The sequence below is a fragment of the Oncorhynchus keta genome, chromosome 35, assembly GCF_023373465.1.
Source record: "Oncorhynchus keta strain PuntledgeMale-10-30-2019 chromosome 35, Oket_V2, whole genome shotgun sequence".
Classification (NCBI taxonomy): domain Eukaryota; kingdom Metazoa; phylum Chordata; class Actinopteri; order Salmoniformes; family Salmonidae; genus Oncorhynchus; species Oncorhynchus keta.
The window spans coordinates 59,292,624-59,312,928 of record NC_068455.1 but is presented as its reverse complement, the minus strand read 5'-3'; the positions used below and the strand labels follow the sequence as shown (position 1 = coordinate 59,312,928).

Below are 20,305 nucleotides of genomic sequence, written 5' to 3'. Positions count from 1 at the left end.
GCAGCCCGTCTGGTGTTCAACCTTCCCAAGTTCTCTCACGTCACCCCGCTCCTCCGCTCTCTAATATATAATATAATAATATATGCCATTTAGCAGACACTTTTATCCAAAGCGACTTACAGTCATGTGTGCATACATTCTACGTATGGGTGGTCCCGGGAATCGAACCCACTACCCTGGCGTTACAAGCGCCATGCTCTACCAACTGAGCTACAGAAGGACCACATGTTATTACTTGTTACCGGAAGTTGATGCTTGATGCTCCCAAGTTCTCTCACGTCACCCCGCTCCTCCGCTCTCTCCACTGGCTTCCAGTTGAAGCTCGCATCCGCTACAAGACCATGGTGCTTGCCTACGGAGCTGTGAGGGGAACGGCACCTCAGTACCTCCAGGCTCTGATCAGGCCCTACACCCAAACAAGGGCACTGCGTTCATCCACCTCTGGCCTGCTCGCCTCCCTACCACTGAGGAAGTACAGTTCCCGCTCAGCCCAGTCAAAACTGTTCGCTGCTCTGGCTCCCCAATGGTGGAACACACTCCCTCACGACGCCAGGACAGCGGAGTCAATCACCACCTTCCGGAGACACCTGAAACCCCACCTCTTTAAGGAATACCTAGGATAGGATAAAGTAATCCTTCTCACCCCCCTTAAAAGATTTAGATGCACTATTGTAAAGTGGCTGTTCCACTGGATGTCATAAGGTGAATGCACCAATTTGTAAGTCGCTCTGGATAAGAGCGTCTGCTAAATGACGTAAATGTAAATGTAACTTCAAGGAGAGCGTTTCAATTGTTGTGAAGAAGGCTTCAGGGCGCCCAAGAAAGTCCAGCAAGCGCCAGGACCGTCTCCTACAGTTGATTCAGCTGCAGGATCGGGGCACCACCAGTCTAGAGCTTGCTCAGGAATGGCAGCAGGCAGATGTGAGTGCATCTGCACGCACAGTGAGGCGATGACTTTTGGAGGATGGCCTGGTGTCAAGAAGGGCAGCAAAGAAGCCACTTGTCTCCAGGAAAAACATCAGGGACAGACTGATATTCTGCAAAAGGTACAGGGATTGGACTGTTGAGGACTGGGGTAAAGTCATTTTCTCTGATGAATACCCTTTGATTGTTTGGGGCATCCGGAAAAAAAGCTTGTCCGGAGAAGACAAGGTGAGCGCTACCATCAGTCCTGTGTCATGCCAACCGTAACGCATCCTGAGACCGTTCATGTGTGGAGTTGCTTCTCAACCAAGGGAGTGGGCTCACACACAAAAGAACACATCCATGAATATAGAATCGTACCAACACATCATCCGAGAGCAACTTCTCCCAACCATCCAGGAACAGTTTGGTGACAAACAATGCCTTTTCCAGCCTGATGGAGCACCTTGCCATAAGGCGAAAGTGATAACTAAGTGGCTCGGGAACAAAACATCGATATTTTGGGTCCATGGCCAGGAAACGAGTTTCCTGGCCATGAACTTGTTTCATTCATGTCACCGACCAATACTGTTTCATAACATGTGACAGACCAACACCTCACAAGGCTTCTCCTCTCTAAGCTAAGACCTTGAAACTGAGATATCTTTAGTTTGTTCTCAAAACACGGTCTGGGCGTCCTGCCAAATTGCAGCTACTGATAGTAAGGACTTGTAGTCAGCCACTTGTATGAACACAGTAATCGGTTTATAGAACAGCACATGAATAGAACACAGAAATTAGTTATAAGAATAGCACAAACATTAAAATTTCCCTTATAACCACAAGGAGAATAAGGCAAGGAAACAGCCCATGTCAGCCAGGCCCATCTTTTTAAAGAAACAAATTATTTAAATCTCTAGTTGAGTAAAATAAGTAGTTTTGTTCCTGTCTCAAGATAATCCAGAAAATTGCGGTCGGCAAGAAAACACAAACCTTCGAAGAAGGGGCGGTAGCAAGTTCAAACCCCCGAGCTGACAGGGTACAAATCTGTTGTTCTGCCCCTGAACAGGCAGTTAACCCACTGTTCCTAGGCAGTCATTGAAAATAAGAATTTGTTCCTAACTGACTTGCCTAGTTAAATAAAGGTACAATTGTACATCGTTTTGTTGTGATCACAAGAAAATTAAAATATTTCAGGTAAAGTCAGGCAGACATCTGAATGTTCTATCACAAAGTAAGAACAATTCGTTTCTCTGGCTGATATTGCTTCTATTTAGAAGTAAGAGTAAATGAATAGATGACATTCACTGCTATAAATCTGTCTCCAATATAATCGCATAATTTACACAGACCAACCGTGGAACATGGTCTGTTTTGTTAATTAATGAGCTCAGTTTAGTCCAAAGACTTGTGGTAACCAGATGATCGCAATAATTTAGGTAACATAGTAAACGACGTCACCTCCGGTATGTTCAATTGTGAATTGTCTGGGACTCGTTGTTGTTTCCCTCTTTACTACTCAAATATATTTTACTTATGAAGTCAAAAGACGAAATTAACTGCAATATACTGGTCTCAAATATATTAGCATAACTAAGACACACAGAACAATGGCGAACCCACTGTAAAATGAGAGGCTTTTTTCTTGTATTAAAAACGTGTCCATATCCAATAAGCCTCGCTCTGCCCACTTGGGGCGCTGCTTCCGGAGCGCTCTCTGAAATAAGCGCTGGTATCGTCGTAGTCCACTAGAGTTATCTCATCACACCGTCATTTTTATGTGTTTGCATCATATTTCTTTGCATACTTTCCGTTGAAGCATGCATTGATGCATGCTTCAAAATATGTACAAACGGAGTATACATTCGAGAAGTGCCCTCCATGCTCCGTTATGCATTATGTGATTTGGACTCATACTCCGAACCCCCTGGGCAATTTGCGTGCTCTTGAATTTGTTGATAAAATGTGGAAAATGATTGTTTGGTTGCAGGACACGGGACAAAAATATAAATAGTAAAGTAAAGTACAGATACCCCAAAACACTACTTAAGTAGTACTTACTACCTTACTACCCAGGGTCGTTACAGTATTTTTTATTTAAGTACTTTACACCACTGCTAGGGAGACTTTTAAAACGGGATTGAGTGAAGTAGAAGAAATATGCTAAATAAACAACTAATGCGCATATAGCACCTCAGTCACACATTTGATGAAATTACCTTATATATTTCAGTCTCATGTAGCTATTTACTTACTTGTATAACTCTTACTCAGAAGCACGCTTTTTTTGTAAGTGATGAGGCCTAATTGGCCTCTCCAAATGTAGCTGGAATTTAGCCCGAAAGGATTTCAGAAATATGATTGGTTGATGATAGGCATATGACATTGGCATACATCTCATCTTGCGCTGCGCAGAATATCAGAACTCCACAATGATTGGAAATGTTTTTAACATTTAAATTTAGGCTACTACATCTAATTATATAGAGAATATCTTTCCATAAACGGAACGTGCCTGCAAATAGACAGGTTGGAATGTCTGACTGAGATACGGGACAAATCAATTGTTTTCTAAATTTGTGGTGTTTGCATTTGTTGAGAACATGCGGAACATGGTTGTTTGGTTTCGGGACAAAATGCAGTCTTTTCCCGCACACTCCGGGACATGTGGTCGCATGAGTAGGCGAAACATCGCCACCTGCTGGGGGGACACAGCTTTTCCGCCGAGTTGGGCCTCTCTCTCCTCCTCACCAATTCGATACGGAAGTGACTTCTTCGTAGCCGGTTAAGATAATTTACGTAGCAGGTTAGGAGGCAAAGGTTGAGGCTAGGAAAGGGTTAGGGAAAATCACATCCGGTCGTAGCTGTATGAAGTGGCGTAAAACGTGTCCCTTCTTCAAATACAACAACAAGCTAGTAAGTCACTTCGGTAGGTTGCTAGCCAACATCGACGAACCTTTGATTCTCTATACGTTTTCGCTGTGACGTTACATTTATAGCCACTGTGTTTGTTTTAAACACATTTGTTGTATATCTAGTTACCCTCTTTAATTGCACATATACGTTGCTAGTAAGTTAACTGGATAACATAGCACCAGGCTAGTCGCCCATGCTAACATCCCCGACCATGAGTTCACTAAACTACTCCTCCCCTGATAAAGAAGAGGGGGTCTGCTTGACGGAGAAAGACGGTATTTGGTTGAACATTGTCGTAAAAGATGAGAAACAAGAGGAGGATGTCACAGTAAAAAAAGAAGAGGTTGAGGCTGTTGCAGTGAAACAAGAGGAAGAAACGTTCAGAGTGAAAGAGGAGGATGTTACCGTGAAAGAAGAGGAGGAAGAGAAAGAGGATGCAGTTTTTGGAGTGAAGACGGAGGGAGAGATAACTGTCACATCGGAAGAGACAGGAGATCGGATTAACACCAGTAAGTAGTGAAGGGGGTTAGATTAAGTGCACCGCGTGACATGAACGGGCAAAAGCGGCGAACCGGAATCTGCATAGCTCAGTCATTGTGTCAACAAAGCAGCCTGATGCATATTTCAGAAACATGCATATTTTTTTCTCCATAAAATATATGTTCGAGTTTTCGTTGGGAAGGCAGACGCGTTTAAATGTTTTAAAATAATAATCACCTTTGCATGTGAAAACAGAATTCTACTCATTAGGGCAATTTGGATTTAAACTCCCCATCTTGTAATTCTCATAGCAACCACTTTGTCACTAATTTTCCAACACTTTCCCTGGATACTTCTGGTCTTGCACAACAAAAACATCTGTCTCATCTCAACTTTTTAAGTCACTCCAACATAACGATTTGGAGGTACATTGATCTAATATTTTGTCATTTAGAAAAAGTTATATATTCAGGACCAGTCAAGTTTGTACACACCTACTCATTTAAGGGTTTTGCTTAATTTGTACTATTTTCTACATTGTAGAATAATAGTGAAGACATCCAAACTATGAAATAACACCTATGGAATCATGTAGCAATCAAAAAAGTGTTCAACAAATCCAAATATATTTTATATTTGAGATTCTTCAAAGTAGCCAGCCTTTGCCCTGATGACAGCTTTGCACACTATTGACATTCTCTCAACCAGCTTCATGAGGTAGTCACCTGGAATGCTTTTCAATTAACAGTGTGCCTTGTTAAAAGTTAATTTGTGGAATTTCTTTCCTTCTTAATGCGTTTGAGCCAATCAGTTGTGTTGTGACAAGGTAGGTGTGGTCTTTTTACCCTATTTGGTAAAATACCAAGTCCATATTATGGCAAGAACATCACAAATAAGCAAAGAGAAAGAAAAGCCAACATTACTTTAGGACATGAAGGTCAGTCAATCTGGAAAATTTCAAGAACTTTGACAGTTTCTTCAAGTGCAGTCGCAAAAACCAACAAACGCTATGATGAAACTGGCTCTCATGAGGACGGATACAGGAAAGTAAGACCCCAAGTTACCTTTGCTGCAGAGGATAAGTTAATTAGAGTTACCAGCCTCAGAAATTGCAGCCCAAATAAATGCTTCACAGAGTTAACGTTGAGATGTGTGTTACTTTAACTGTTCAGAGGAGACTGCGAGAATCAAATCAAGGTTTATTTGTCACGTGCGCCGAATACAACAGGTGTAGAACTTACAGTGAAATGCTTACTTACAGGCTCTAACCAACAGTGCAATAAAATAAAAAAGGTATTAGGTGAACAAAAGGTAAGTAAAGAAATAAAAACAACAGTGAAAAATAACAGTAGCGAGGCTGTATACAGGCACTGGTTAGTTGGGCTGATTGTGGTAGTATGTACATACGGTTAAAGTGACAATTCATATGTGATAAACAGAGAAGTAGCAGCAGCGTAAAAGAGGGGTTGGGGGGGGACACAATGCAAATAGTCCGGGTAGTCATTGAATTACCTGTTCAGGAGTCTTATGGCTTGGGGGTGAAAACTGTTGAGAAGCCTTTGTCCTAGACTTGGCACTCCGGTACTGCTTGCCATGCGGTAGTAGAGAGAACAGTCTATGACGGGTGGCTGGGTTCTTTGACAATTGTTAGGGCCTTCCTCTGATGCTGTCTGGTACAGAGGTCCTGGATGGCAGGCAGCTTAGCCCCAGTGATGTACTGGGCCGTACGCACTATCCTCTGTAGTGCCTTGCGGTCGGAGGCCGAGCAGTTGCCGTACCAGGCAGTGATGTAACCAGTCAGGGTGCTCTTGATGTTGAAGCTGTAGAACCTTTTGAGGATCTGAGGACCAATGCCAAATCTTTTTAGTCTCCTGAGGGCGAATAGGTTTTGTCGTGCCCTCTTCACGACTGTCCTGGTGTGTTTGGATCATTCTAGTTTGTTGGTGATGTGGACACCAAGGAATTTGAAGCTCTCAACCTGCTCCACTACAGCACTCTTGATGAGAATGGTTGTGTGCTCAGTCCTCCTTTTCCTGTAGTCCACAATCATCTCCTTTGTCTTGGTTACGTTGAGGGATAGGTTGTTATTCTGGCACCACACGGCCAGGTCTCTGACCTCCTCCCTATAGGCTGTCTCGTCGTTAACGGTGATCAGGCCTACCACTGTTGTGTAATCGGCAAACTTAATGATGGTGTTGGATTCGTGCCTGGCCATGCAGTCGTGGGTGAACAAGGGAGTACAGGGACTGAGCATGCACCCCTGAGGGGCTCCAGTGTTGAGGATCAGTGTGGCAGATGTGTTGCTACCTCACCATCAGGAAGTCCAGGATCCAGTTGCAGAGAGAGGTGTTTAGTCCCAGAAGTCTTAGCTTAGTGATGCGCTTTGATGGTACAATGGTGTTGAACGCTGATCTGTAGGTGTTCCTTTTGTCCAGGTGTGAAAGGGCAGCGTGGAGTACAGTTGAGATTGAATCATCTGTGGATCTGTTGGGGCAGTATGCAAATTGGAGTGGGTCTAGGGTTTCTGGGATGATGGAGTTGATGTGAGCCATGACCAGACTTTCAAAGTACTTCATGGCTACGGACGTGAGTGCTACTGGTCTGTAATCATTTTAGCAGGTTGCCTTCGTGTTCTTGGGCACAGGGACTATGGTGGTCTGCTTTAAACATGTTGGTATTACAGACTCAATCAGGGACATGTTGAAAATGTCAGTGAAGACACCTGCCAGTTGGTCAGCACATGCCCGGAACACACATCCTGGTAATGCATCTGGCCCCGCAGCCTTGTGTATGTTGACCTGTTTAAAGTTCTGACTCACATCGGCTACGGAGAGTGTGATCATAGTCGTCCGGAACAGCTGATGCTCTCATGCATGCCTCAGTGTTGCTTGCCTCAAAGCGAGCGTAGAAGTGATTTAACTCATTTGGGAAGCTCGTGTCACTGGGCAGCTCTTGGCTGTGCTTCCCTTTGTAGTCTGTAATAGTTTGCAAGCCCTGCCACAAGACAAGCATCAAAGCCGGTGTAGTACGATTCAATCTTAGCCCTGTATTGATGCTTTGCCTGTTTGATGGTTCGTCGGAAGCCATAGTGGGATTTCTTAAGCTTCCGGGTTGGAATCCCACACCTTGAAAGTGGCAGCTCTATCCTTTAGCTCAGTGTGATTGTTGCCTGTAATCCATGGCTTCTGGTTGGGGTTATGTACGTACAGTCACTGTGGGGACGACGACCTCGATGCACTTATTGATAAAGCTAGTGACTGATGTGGTGTACTCCTCAATGCCATCGGAAGAATCCCAGACCATGTTCCAGTCTGTGATAGCAAAACAGTCCTGTAGTTTAGCATCTGCTTCATCTGACCACTTTTTTTATAGACCGAGTCACTGGTGCTTCCTGCTTTTATTTTTGGAATCGGGAGGATAGAATTGTGGTCGGATTTACCAAATGGAGGGCGAGGTAGAGCTTTGTACGCGTCTCTGTCTGTGGAGTGCAGGTGATCTATAATTTTTTTCCCTCTGGTTGCACATGTAACATGTTGATAAAAAATTAGGTAGAACTGATTTTAGTTTCCCTGCATTAAAATCTCCGGCCACTAGGAGCGCCGCCTCTGGGTGAGCAGTATCCTGTTTGCTTATTTCCTTATACAGCTGACTGAGAGCGGTCTTAGTGCCAGCATCCCTCTGTGGTGGTAAATAAACAGCCACGAAGAGTATAGATGAAAATTCTCTAGGCAAATAGTGTGGTCTGCATTTTATCACAATATACTCTACTTTAGGTGGGCAAAATCTAGAGACTTCCTTAGATTTCATGCACCTGCTGTTGTTTACAAATATGCACAGACCGCCCCCCCCCTCATCTTACTAGAGTGTGCTGTTCTGTCTTGCCGGTGCAGCGTATATCCTGCTAGCTGAATATCCATGTCATCATTCAGCCACGAATCCGTGAAACATAAGATATTACAGTTTTTGATGTCCCGTTGGTAGGATATTCGTGATCCTATCTCGTTTAATTTATTGTCCAATGTTTGCATGTTGGCGAGTAATAATGGCAGCTTTCCCTCTCGCCTTCTGCGGATCCTTATGAGGCAACCCGCTCTGTGTCCTCTATACCTGCGTCTCTTCCTCTTGCAAATAACTGGGATGTTGGCCATGTCGGGTGTTCGGAGAATGTCCTGCTTGTTGAAGAAAAAAATCTTTGTCTAATCCGAGGTGAGTGTTGTTGCTGCCATTTCTTCCGGGGCCATTTTTTCAAATGGCCTTCATGGTCAAATTGCTGCAAAGAAATCACTACTAAAGGACACCCATTATAAGAAGATACTTACTTGGGCCAAGAAACACAAGCAATGGACATTATACCAGTGGAAATGTGTCCTTTAGTCTGAGTCCAAATTTGTCTTGGTGAGACAAAGAGTAGGTGAATGGATGATCTCTGCATGTGTGGTTACCACTGTGAAGCATGGAGGAGGAGGTGTGTTTTTTTTGCTGGTGACACCGTCTGATTTATTTAGATTTCAAAGCACACTTAACCAGCATGGCTATTACAGCATTCTGCCATGATACGCCATCCCACCTGGTTGGCACCACGGTGTGTATATATAATCTAATGAAGTTGGCTCTATAAAATGAATAGATGCCATTCGGGGAGCCTAAAGATAAATAATCCACTTGGTTAGAGACATTAAAAAAAATAAGTTTATTAAGTATTACATGAATGGGGGGAAAAAATATATTGTGTCAAATCGCCAATTGGCAAGCCATCCCTTATGGGATTAACTGACACATAAACAAGCATTACAATAATTCACCAGGGTAGTTAAGTGATGATGATTCTTCCCATTTTCTCTGCATTGTGCATCGCATAAAGAGTAGGGAGGAAAAAATATCAATACATAGTAGTAAATAAGCTTATCAAAACAATAATTATATCCCTAGAGCAGTAAAATAATATACCGTTGAAGTCACAAGTTTACATGCACTTAGGTTGGAGTCATTAAAACTCGTTTTTCAACCACTCCACAAATTTCTTGTTAACTTCTTTCGGATCCGGTCCCACCTCGAAAACATCCGGTGAAATTGCAGAGTGCCAAATTCAAATTAAATTACTATAAATATTTAACTTTCATAAAATCACAAGTGCAATACATCAAAATAAAGATTAACTTGTTGTTAATCCAGCCGCTGTGTCAGATTTCAAAAACGCTTTACGGCGAAAGCAAACCATGCGATTATCTGAGGACAGCGCCCAGCAGACACAACTTTACATAGTTACCAGCCAAGTAGACTAGTCATGAAAGTCAGAAATAGCAATAAAATTAATCACTTACCTTTTATGATCTTCATATGGTTGCACTCACAAGACTCCCAGTTACACAATAAATGTTCATTTTGTTCGGTAAAGTCCCTCTTTATATAAAAAAAACCCCTCAATTTTGTTCAGTAATCCAATGGCTCAAATGCGGTTACAAGAGGCAGACGGAAATTCCAAATAGTATCCGTAAAGTTCGTAGAAACATGTCAAACGATGTTTATAATCATTCCTCAGGTTGTGTTTAGCTAAATAATCGATAATATTTCAACCGGACAATAGCGTCGTCAATATAAAATCAAAACAAGAAAGGCACGCTCTCGGGATTGCGCACTAAACAGGTTGGAGATTTTCCACTGACCTATCAAAATATAAATACTCTAAATAGGTCAGGAGCCAGACAGGTAGCCTAAGAAGGAACAAACATAGGTTTTTTTAGGCTATATTAGTTCAATTATTTCAAGGCTATAGCTTACAAATAAATAAATTGAGAAGCATTTGCGAGTACGAAACACTAGGCTAGCAGGGACATAAAGCGCTCAGCATTTAAACAACATTTCGTTGTATTAAATAGTCTATAAATTGCACATGTAGGCTGTGACTTACTTAATTAAATACAATTTAAATGAAAAATGCCTTATTAGGCACCATCTACAGTGCCTTTTTTAATTATTATTTTTTTGGGTAGAGTCTGTGGCTTCAAGCTCATGCGATGGTGCCTGGCAAGCAGGCCAGCAGTGGAGAATACCCTCTGAGAGCTTGCAGAGCCACTGGGGATGCTTAACACCCTTCGGGCCACTTTTTCCAGGCTGGGCAGGGATCTTTAGTTGTTTTTTATTCATTTTTCTATTGGTAGGCCAAAAGGATTAGTCAAAACAGAAACCTCCTTGAAAGAGGTAATATATGCCAGAAACAATGATAGCCTATTGTATCGATGAGTTGTTCCCAACATTTTTTATTTTTTTGGTTACTGTACCACCAACTGAATTTTGCTCTGTCCCGAGTACCCTGTTGGGCGGCAGGGTAGCCTAGTGGTTAGAGTGTTGGACTAGTAACCAGAAGGTTGCAAGTTCAAACCGCCGAGCTGACATGGTACAAATCTGTCGTTCTGCCCCTGAACAGGCAGTTAACCCACTGTTCCTAGGCCGTCATTGAAAATAAGAATTTGTTCTTAACTGACTTGCCTGGTTAAATAAAGGTTAAAAAAAAAAAAAAAAAAAAGTACACGATCATGCTTTCGGGGTACCTGTCTTTTCAGATTCCACAATAATTCTGTAATTGTGGACACTACATCACCACACTCCCTCTATTGCTCTTACAGTACTCCTCCTCATTTGTAAGTCACCTTGATTTTTCTCTTGCGTGTTTTATCAGTTTCTTTATGAAAATATTTAGCATACTAGATGACAATAGCTAAAGCAAGGGGCTATAACAGCACACAAGTAGACTACAAATGCTGGGCCGGGCATGCCCTGAGTCGCTACTGTGCTAGAAGGCTGACACTCCTGCCTTTGGGAAACTCGCCCCATGCTCCAGTCAAATTGGGCGTGCTCCACTCCTCTCTTCAGCTTCGCTCACATAAGTTGCTATCAGCAGACAGCGTTCCGACTGAGTTTAGCCAGCCAGCCAACTTTCCTCTGGTAAAATTCAAGATTAACTTTAAGCAAAACATTAGGAAATGTAGCTGGCTACTTTCTTTCTATGATAAACATTACAAATATACTACAGGACCAAAAGTATGTGGACACCTGCTCGTCAAACACCCCATTCCAAAATCATGGACATTAATATGTATTTGGTTCCTCCTTTGTTATAACACTCTTTACTCTTCTGGGAAGGCTTTCCACTAGATGTTGGAACATTGCTGCAGGGACTTTCTTCCATTCAGCCACGAGAGCATTAGTGAGGTCGGGCACTGATGTTGGGCGATTAGGCCTTGCTCACAGTCGGCATTCTAATTTATCCCAAAGGTGTTCGATGGGGTTGAGGTCAGGGTTCTGTGCAGGCCAGTCAAGTTCTTCTACACCGATCTCGACAAACCATTTCTGGATCTCACTTTGTGCACGGGGGCATTGGCATGCTGAATCAGGAAAGGGCCTTCCACAAAGTTGGAAGCACAGAAATGTCTAGAATGTCATTGTATGCGGTAGCGTTAAGATTTCCCTTCACTGGAACTAAGGGTCCTAACCCTAACACTAAAAAACATCCCCAGACCATTATTCCTCCTCCACCAAACTTTACATTTGGCACTATGCATTCGGGCAGGTAGCGTCCTCCTGGTATCCGCCAAACAAAGATTTGTACTTTGGACTGCCAGATGGTGAAGCGTGATTGATCACTCCAAAGAATGCCTTTCCACTGCTCCAGAGTCTAATGGCGGCGAGCTTTACACCACTCCAGCCGACACTTAGTTTTGTGCATGGTGATCTTAGGCTTGTGTGCCTCTGCTCATTTCATGAAGCTCCCGACGAACAGTTCTTGTGCTGACGTTGCTTTCAGAAGCAGTTTGGAATTCGGTAGTGAGTGTTGCAACCTAATACTTTTTTACGTGCTATGCAGTTCGGCACTCGGTGGTGCTGTCTTGAGCTTGTGTAGCCTACCACTTTGCTGTTGTTGCTCCTAGACGTTTCCATTTCACAATAACAGCACTTACAGATGACTGGGGCAGCACTGGCAGGGCAGATATTTGACGAACTGACTTGTTGGAAAGGTAGCATCCTATGACTTTTCCACGCTGAAAGTCACAGCTCTTCAGTAAGGCCATTCTATTGCCAATTTTTGTCTATGGCTATTGCATGGCTGTGTGCCTGATTTTTTTCTTTTTTTTATACACCTGTCGGTAATGGGTGTGGCTGAAATTGCTGAATCCACTAATTTGAAGGGGTGTCCACGTACTTTTGTATGTATAGTGTATAATGGCCATGCATTGTTTTTGCACAAAATACTTTGCTTTTTCATTTTAAGCTCATTTACTAATTTATTGTGGCTGCCAGCCAAATAGCATTGTACTTCTGTTGTAATCTGTTTAAAATTAAGCAATTTTCTGCAGAATGTTGCACTAATGTATTTTCTGAAAAGGAAAACTATAGTTGCACATCCCTGATCACTCTATTGAAGCAAAGAAAACACTGTTGACTTTGAATATAAAAACGACACCTGTCAATAGACCGCTGAAATGGTGAAATGAAGAACCTGCTTAACCTTTTTGGGATAGGGGGCAGCATTTTCACTTTTGGATGAATAGCATGCCCAGAGTGAACTGCCTCCTACTCTGTCCCAGATGCTAATATATGCACATTAGTATTGGATAGAAAACACTGACGTTTCTAAAACTGTTTGAATGATGTCTGTGAGTATAACAGAACTCATATGGCAGGTGAAAACCTGAGAAAAATCCAACCACATCTGAGGCTTGTAGTTTTTCAAAGCTTGGCCTACTGAGTACACATTGAGATATGGATGAGGTTGCACTTCCTAGGGCTTCCATTAGATTTCAACCGTCTTTTGAAAGTCGAATGAGGATTCTACTATAAATTAGGGGCTCGTGAGACCTGTTTGAGTCAGTGGTCTGGCAGAGAGCCTTGGTCTCATGACGTGCGCTCCCGACAGAGTTTCCTCTCGTTCCAGTGCCTCTTATGTTAAAAACATCCTAACGATTGATTCCATACATTGTTTGACATGTTTGTAAAGGACTGGGCAGCTTCGTTAAATAGTACCTGCAAAACACCAGTTTCAACATCAACAGTGAAGAGGCGACTCCAGGATGCTGGCCTTCTAGGCAGAGTTCCTCTGTCCAGTGTCTGTTCTTTTGCCCATCTTAATCTTTTATTGGCCAGTCTGAGATATGGCTTTTTCTTTGCAACTCTGCCTAGAAGGCCAGCATCCCAGAGTCACCTCTTCACTGTTGATGTTGAGACTGGTGTTTTGCGGGTAAGATTTAATGAAGCTGCCAGTTGAGGACTTGTGGGGCATCTGTTTCTCAAACTAGACACTCTAATGTACTTGTCCTCTTGCTCAGTTGTGTACTGGGGCCTCCCACTCTTTCTATGGCTTCCATATGTGTTATTTAATAGTTTTGATGTCTTCACTATAATTCTACACTGTACAGTCGCAGCCAAAGGTTTTGAGAACAACACAAATATTAATTTCCACAGTTTGCTGCTTCAGTGTCTTTATATATTTTTGTCAGATGTTATGGAATACTGAAGTATAATTACAAGCATTTCATAAATGTCAAAGGCCTTTATTGACAATTACATGAAGTTGATGCAAAGAGTCCATATTTGCAGTGTTGACCCTTCTTTTTCAAGACCTCTGCAATCCGCCCTGGCATGCTGTCAATCAACTTCTGTGCCACATCCTGACTGATGGCAGCCCATTCTTGCATAATCAATGCTTGGAGTTTGTCAGAATTTTAGTTTTTTTTGTTTGTTCACCCGCCTCTTGAGGATTGACCACGAGTTCTCAATGAGATTAAGGTATGGGGAGTTTCCTGGCCATGGATACATATCGATGTTTTGTTCCCAGAGCCACTTAGTTATCACTTTTGCCTTATGACAAGGTGCTCCATCATGCTGGAAAAGGCATTGTTTGTCACCAAACTGTTCCTGGATGGTTGGGAGAAGTTGCTCTCAGGATTTGTTGGTACCATTCTTTATTCATGGCTGGGTTCTTAGGCAAAATTGTGAGTGCGCCCACTCCCTTGGCTGAGAAGCAACCCCACACATGAATGGTCTCAGGATGCTTGACTGTTTTCATGACATAGGACTGATGGTAGTGCTCACCTTGTCTTCTCCGGACAAGCTTTTTTTCCGGATGCCCCAAACAATCGGAAAGGGGATTCATCAGAGAAAATGACTTTACCCCAGTTCTCAGCAGTCCAATCCCTGTACCTTTTTCAGAATATCATTCTGTCCCTGATGTTTTTCCTGGAGACAAGTGGCTTCTTTGCTGCCCTTCTTGCCACCAGGCCATCATCCAAAAGTCTTCGCCTCACTGTGTGTGCAGATGCACTCACACCTGCCTGCTGCCATTCCTGAGCAAGCTCTGTGCTGGTGGTGCCCTGATCTCGCAGCTGAATCAACTTTAGGAGATGGTCCTAGCACTTGCTGGACTTTCTTGGGTGCCCTGAAGGCTTCTTCACAACAATTGAACCGCTCTCCTTGAAGTTCTTGATGATCCGATAAATGGTTGATTTAGGTGCAATCTTACTGGCAGCAATATCCTTGCCTGTGAAGCCCTTTTTGTGCAAAGCAATGATGACAGCACGTGTTTCCTTGCAACTAACCATGGATGACAGAGGCAGAACAATGATTCCAAGCACCACCCTCCTTTTGAAGTTTCCAGTCTGTTATTCGAACTCAATCAGCATGGCCGAGTGATCTCCAGTCTTGTCCTCGTTAACACTCACACCTGTGTTAACGAGAGAATCACTGACATGATGTCAGCTGGTCCTTTTGTGGCGGGGCTGAAATGCAGTGGAAATGTATTTTTGGGGATTCAGTTCATTTGCATGGAAAAGAGGAACTTTTCAATTAATTGCAATTAATTTGATCACTCTTCATAACATTCTGTAGTATATGCAAATTTGCAATCATACAATTTGAGGCAGCAGACTTTGAAAATGTAGTTGTGTCATTCTCAACTTTTGGCCACGACTATAGAAAAGCGTAAACATGAAAGATAACCTGAATGGGTTGCTGTGTCAACTTTTGACTGGTACTGTATACATATTTTTTCTTTGCTTAATAGGTAGGGCTCAAAACAGGTGGGGCTCTGCCACTGGGTTGATGGGTAAAATATCCCTTTGAGCATGGTGCAGTTATTAATTACTCTTTGGATGGTGTATGAATACAACCAGCCACTACAAAGATACAGGCGCCCTTCCTTACTCAGTTGCCTGAGAGGAAGGAAACCGCTCAAGGATGGATCAACAGCATTGTAGTTACTCCACAATACTAACATAAATGACAGAATGAAAATAAGGAAGCCTGTACACAATAAAAATATTCCAAAACATGCATCCTGTTTGCAATAAGTCACTTAAGTTAGACTGCAAAAAAATGTGGGGAAGAAATGAACTTTTTGCCCATTTTGTCCAGACTACAAAGCGTTATGTTTGAGGCAAATCCAATACACCACATCACTGAGTACACGTCTTCATATTTACAAGCATGGTGGTGACTGCATCATGTTATGGGTATGCTTTTCATTGGCATGGATAAGGGAGTTTTTTTAGGATAAAAAGAAACAGAATAGAGCTAAGCATACGCAAAATCCTAGAGGAAGACTTGGTTCTGTCTGCTTTCCAACAGACACTGAGTAACAAATTCACCTTTTAAGCAGGACGATTACCTAAAACACAAGGCAAAATAAATATACTGGATTTGGGAAAGGGGGATACCTAGTCAGTTGTACAACTGAATGCCTTCAATTTAAATGCGTCTTCCGCATTTAACCCAACCCCTCTGAATCGGAGAGTTGCGAGGAGCTTCCTTAATTGACATCCACGTCTTCGGCGCCCGGGCAGTGGGTTAACTGCCTTGCTCAGGGGCAGAATGACAGATTTTTACCTTGTCAGTTCGGGGATTCGATTGAACAACCTTTTGGTTACTGGCCTAACGCTCTAACCATGAGTTGCTTACCATGACGACATTCAATCTTCCTGATTGGCCTAATTACAGTATTGACTTAAATCGGCTTGAAAATGGCTTTCTAGCAATGATCATCAACCAATTTCAGAGCTTGAAGAATTTTTTTGAAGAATAAATGGCAAATTTTGTACAATCCATGTGTGCAAAACTCTTAGATACTTACTCAAAGATTCACAGCTGCAATCACTGCCAAAGGCGATTCCAACATGTCTTGAATACATGTTGAATACTTATCTAATCTAGTTATATTAGTGATTTATTTTCCATAAAAAATAAATATTACATTTTTCTTCCACTTCGACATGGAGTAATTTATGAATATTGTTGACAAAAAATGACAATGAAGTCCCTTTTTAATTATTCTCTTTGGCAGGAGAGAGGCCAGACTGTCACTCTGACAGCGAAAAGAGTCCTTCGGGGGAACCAGACCCAGAGACGTCCAAATCAGCAGGAAGACACCACTGCTCCCAGTGTGGAAAGAGTTTTACTCTGCTATGGAACCTGAAAATACACAAGAGAATACACTCCGGAGAGAAGCCATACCACTGCTCCCAATGTGGAATGACTTTTACCTGGTTAGGTAGTCTGAAAACGCACGAGAGGGCACACACAGGAGAAAAACCTTTCCAATGTTCCCACTGTGGAAAGAGTTTTACCCAGTTAGGGGACCTGAATAGGCACGAGAGGACGCATAGAGAAGAGAAGCCCTACCAATGCTCCCAGTGTGGAAAAAGTTTTAGGTGGTTAGTGAGCCTGAAAACACATGAGAGAATACACACAGGAGAAAAGCCTTACCACTGTTCCCACTGTGGAAAGAGTTTTAGGGGGTCAGTGAGCCTGAAACAGCATGAGAGAATACACACAGGAGAGAAGCCTTACCACTGTTCCCACTGTGAAAAGAGTTTTAGGTGGTTAGGTACCTTGAAATTGCATGAGAGGACCCACACAGGAGAAAAGCCATACAAATGCTCCCTGTGTGGAAAGAGTTTTACCAAGTTATGGGGCCTGAGTAGGCATAAGAGGACACATACAAGGGGGGATAGCACCTACCACTGCTCCTTGTGTGGAAAGAGATTTACCCAGTTAGTGGCCTTGAAAGAGCATGAAATAATACATACAAATACACAGGAGGGGAAGACATACCACTGTTCTCATTGTGGAAAGACATTTTCCCAGTCAGAGGCCCTGAAATCACATGAGAGAATAGAGAGGTTGTGTTCTGACTTGTGTTTTTGACTGTGGTATTTTTTTTATTCCACATGAAATAGTCATTACTTAGGTTGTTGTTTTTTCCATCTTGAGACGTGATCATGTCTAAAAATCTGATTTAAATATTTTAATGTGTATTTCGTTTTGATTGATTGGATACAAGTATAAATCCTCCAATGCTGTTCATTATGTTATTTGAATAATAATCAAAATGTGAATGATTATATAAGTAAATAGCCTTGCACGAGCCTCGGCTTCTCTGACCCAGAACGGCTCATAGGAGCAGGAGCCTTTCTCCTATTTCTGTAGTGTGAGGCACCTTGACGCAGTCTATTTAATGATTATATAGATTAATGGAATTTTGTATTTCTTGATTCTAACCTCTTGAATTTGAAATATGATTTGGGTGTTAAGTTAATTTGATTGGAAACACTATTACAGTTGCGGCCAAATATATAGGCACCCTTGCACTTTTCTTGAATAATTCCCTATTTCTTCTAAAGTAAGTTGAAATTGAAAGAATATTTTGGTCTCCACATCTATTGGGATTTTCAACATTACGGAACCAATTTTACTTGTGTAAACATACATTTACAATTTTAAATCAGAAAATAAAGCCATGGCATGGACAAAGTTCTTGGCAGCCCGGAGCTATTACTTGGGTGCACTATATATATTTGACAGCAACTGTGTATGATTTGGATATTGCAAAATGTAAATGACTAAATCGTTGAATTGAGTGTGCATTTCTTGATTCTAACCTTGTAGCCTCTTGAATTTAGTCATTTCATTGAGTTAATTGGTCTACCAGTCATCAAGCTGAAGGAATATAAAAATGTGTTACGTTCTGATAACATTGATACGTTGTTGACATGGGAACATTCATGAGGTAGTGAATGTTTTTCATCAGTATCATTACACCATGTCAGAGTACACAGATGCTGATTGTAAAAATATTTTTTATTTTTTATTAATGCAACACTTTTGTGTCAATAGAAATAACATGTGGAAGGCCTGCTCCATAAGTGGACGTTCATTATAAACTGTAGATTACGACATGTATGTATTGTTACATGTAGAAGCATTAGATTTACAGGCTTATTTTTAATCTGTTTATTTGACTGAATAAGAAATTGCCTCTAAATGCGGATGTGTAGTGTACTTTTTAAAATTCTTACTCATTAAGCCTGAATAATCAATCAACACATGCTGATCTTTGTATGTCTCTCTTATTATTATTATTATTATTATTATATTTAAAAAAATACATCAATAAATTATTTCATAAAAATAAATATTCAACACGCACGCCTTCAACATCTTTCATTCTGATTCAGTCAGCCACCTTGGTAACTTGCTAGCCAACATAGCTGAAACATTGGAGCTCTTTAAATGCTTTCTGTGTATATTAGTCCCTGTGTTTTAAACACACTTCTGTCCTATAGCTAATCTCAGCAAAAAAATAAACGTCCTCTCACTGTCAACTTTGTTTATTTTCAGCAAACTTAACGCGTAAATATTTGTATGAACATAAGATTCAACAACTGAGACATAAACTGAACAAGTTCCACAGATGTGACTAATAGAAATGGAATAATGTGTCCCTGAACAAAGGGAGGGGAGGGGAGGGGAGGGGGGGGGGGTCAAAATCAAACGTAACAGTCAGTATGGCCTGTCGGGTTCACCTTGGGGTTACGATAGGAGCTGTACCAAATGTTTGATGTATTATTATAGTTGATTATGCTTATGTTGTATTAATATAAGGGGGTTATAAGACCCCTCCCTCCTTACATGTATAGGGTCCTAGACTACAGATTAACAATATATATATTCATTATGAAGGTTTAATATTGTTCCACAGTTTTTTTCTAGTCTCTGCCTCCTATAAAGAAACGGTCTGAGAAATGTGACTGAGATATCTCTTGCAGAGTTCTATGAGACTAGTCAGACATTCCACTATAAATCAACTTGGGGAGTGGACATTTACTGCTGAGCTTTTAGATAACACTGAAACTCTTATGTAGCTGTGTAGGCATGGGTTTGGTCTCATGAGTAGAAGGTAATGACATAGGCAGTGACATCACTAAGATATGACTGTAGGCATAATAAAACAACTCGGACCCTTTTCTATTTTGCAGAACCTACTCTGAAACATGCGTGCTATGTTCCTGTTGTCAACTTCTGTCTGCAATTGCATGAATAAATGAATGATTGATTTACTTAAAGATATTATCTGAATGCTAATTTCACCAATGAGACTCTGCTGGGAGTTTACTTCATATTTAGATTTTTTTTTTCTGCTTTGCCACTAAAATCATAAAACACTGAGAACTAAAATATTGTATTATTGTTATGCATAGTATTATCCATTTTAATAATAATAACAGGGGAGGTGGGTAGTTAAAAAATGAACCCCAAAAGGTTCTTCAAAAGGTTATTTGAGGATCCATTAAAAGGGGTTCCCCCAAAGTTTCAATTTGAAGAACCCCTAAAGGATACTCCAGGAACCATTTCTTTTAGTGAACTTCCTGATAACAGAATGCAGTGATGTGTACTGAACCTGTCGTCCGTAATAAAGCATAGTGCACTATGATAAACTGTGTCCAATGGCTGGTGCACGATATCTAAGGAAGTCTTGAGGTTTTGCTTGCCTGAGGTAGAGTTGCCTGTTGTAGAGTATCTCATGATAATCTGTAGACCGCACTATCTACCTATAGAGTTTTCATCTGTATTTTTCGTAGCTGTCTACATACCACCACAGACCGATGCTGGCACGAAGAACACACTCAATGAGCTGTATTCCGCCATAAGCAAGCAGGAAAACACTCATCCAGAGGCGGCA

General features: G+C 41.7%; 1 protein-coding gene across 1 annotated transcript; it reads left to right on the top strand.

Moving 5' to 3' along the window:
* The first annotated feature begins 3,560 nt into the window (after positions 1 to 3,560).
* On the top strand, positions 3,561 to 18,780 carry LOC118368732 (zinc finger protein 501-like). Its single transcript, XM_035753087.2, has 2 exons — positions 3,561 to 4,328; positions 16,628 to 18,780. The coding sequence occupies exons 1-2, from the start codon at positions 4,013 to 4,015 to the stop codon at positions 17,488 to 17,490; spliced, it is 1,179 nt and encodes a 392-aa protein (XP_035608980.1). The 5' UTR covers positions 3,561 to 4,012; the 3' UTR covers positions 17,491 to 18,780.
* Positions 18,781 to 20,305: the final 1,525 nt, after the last annotated feature.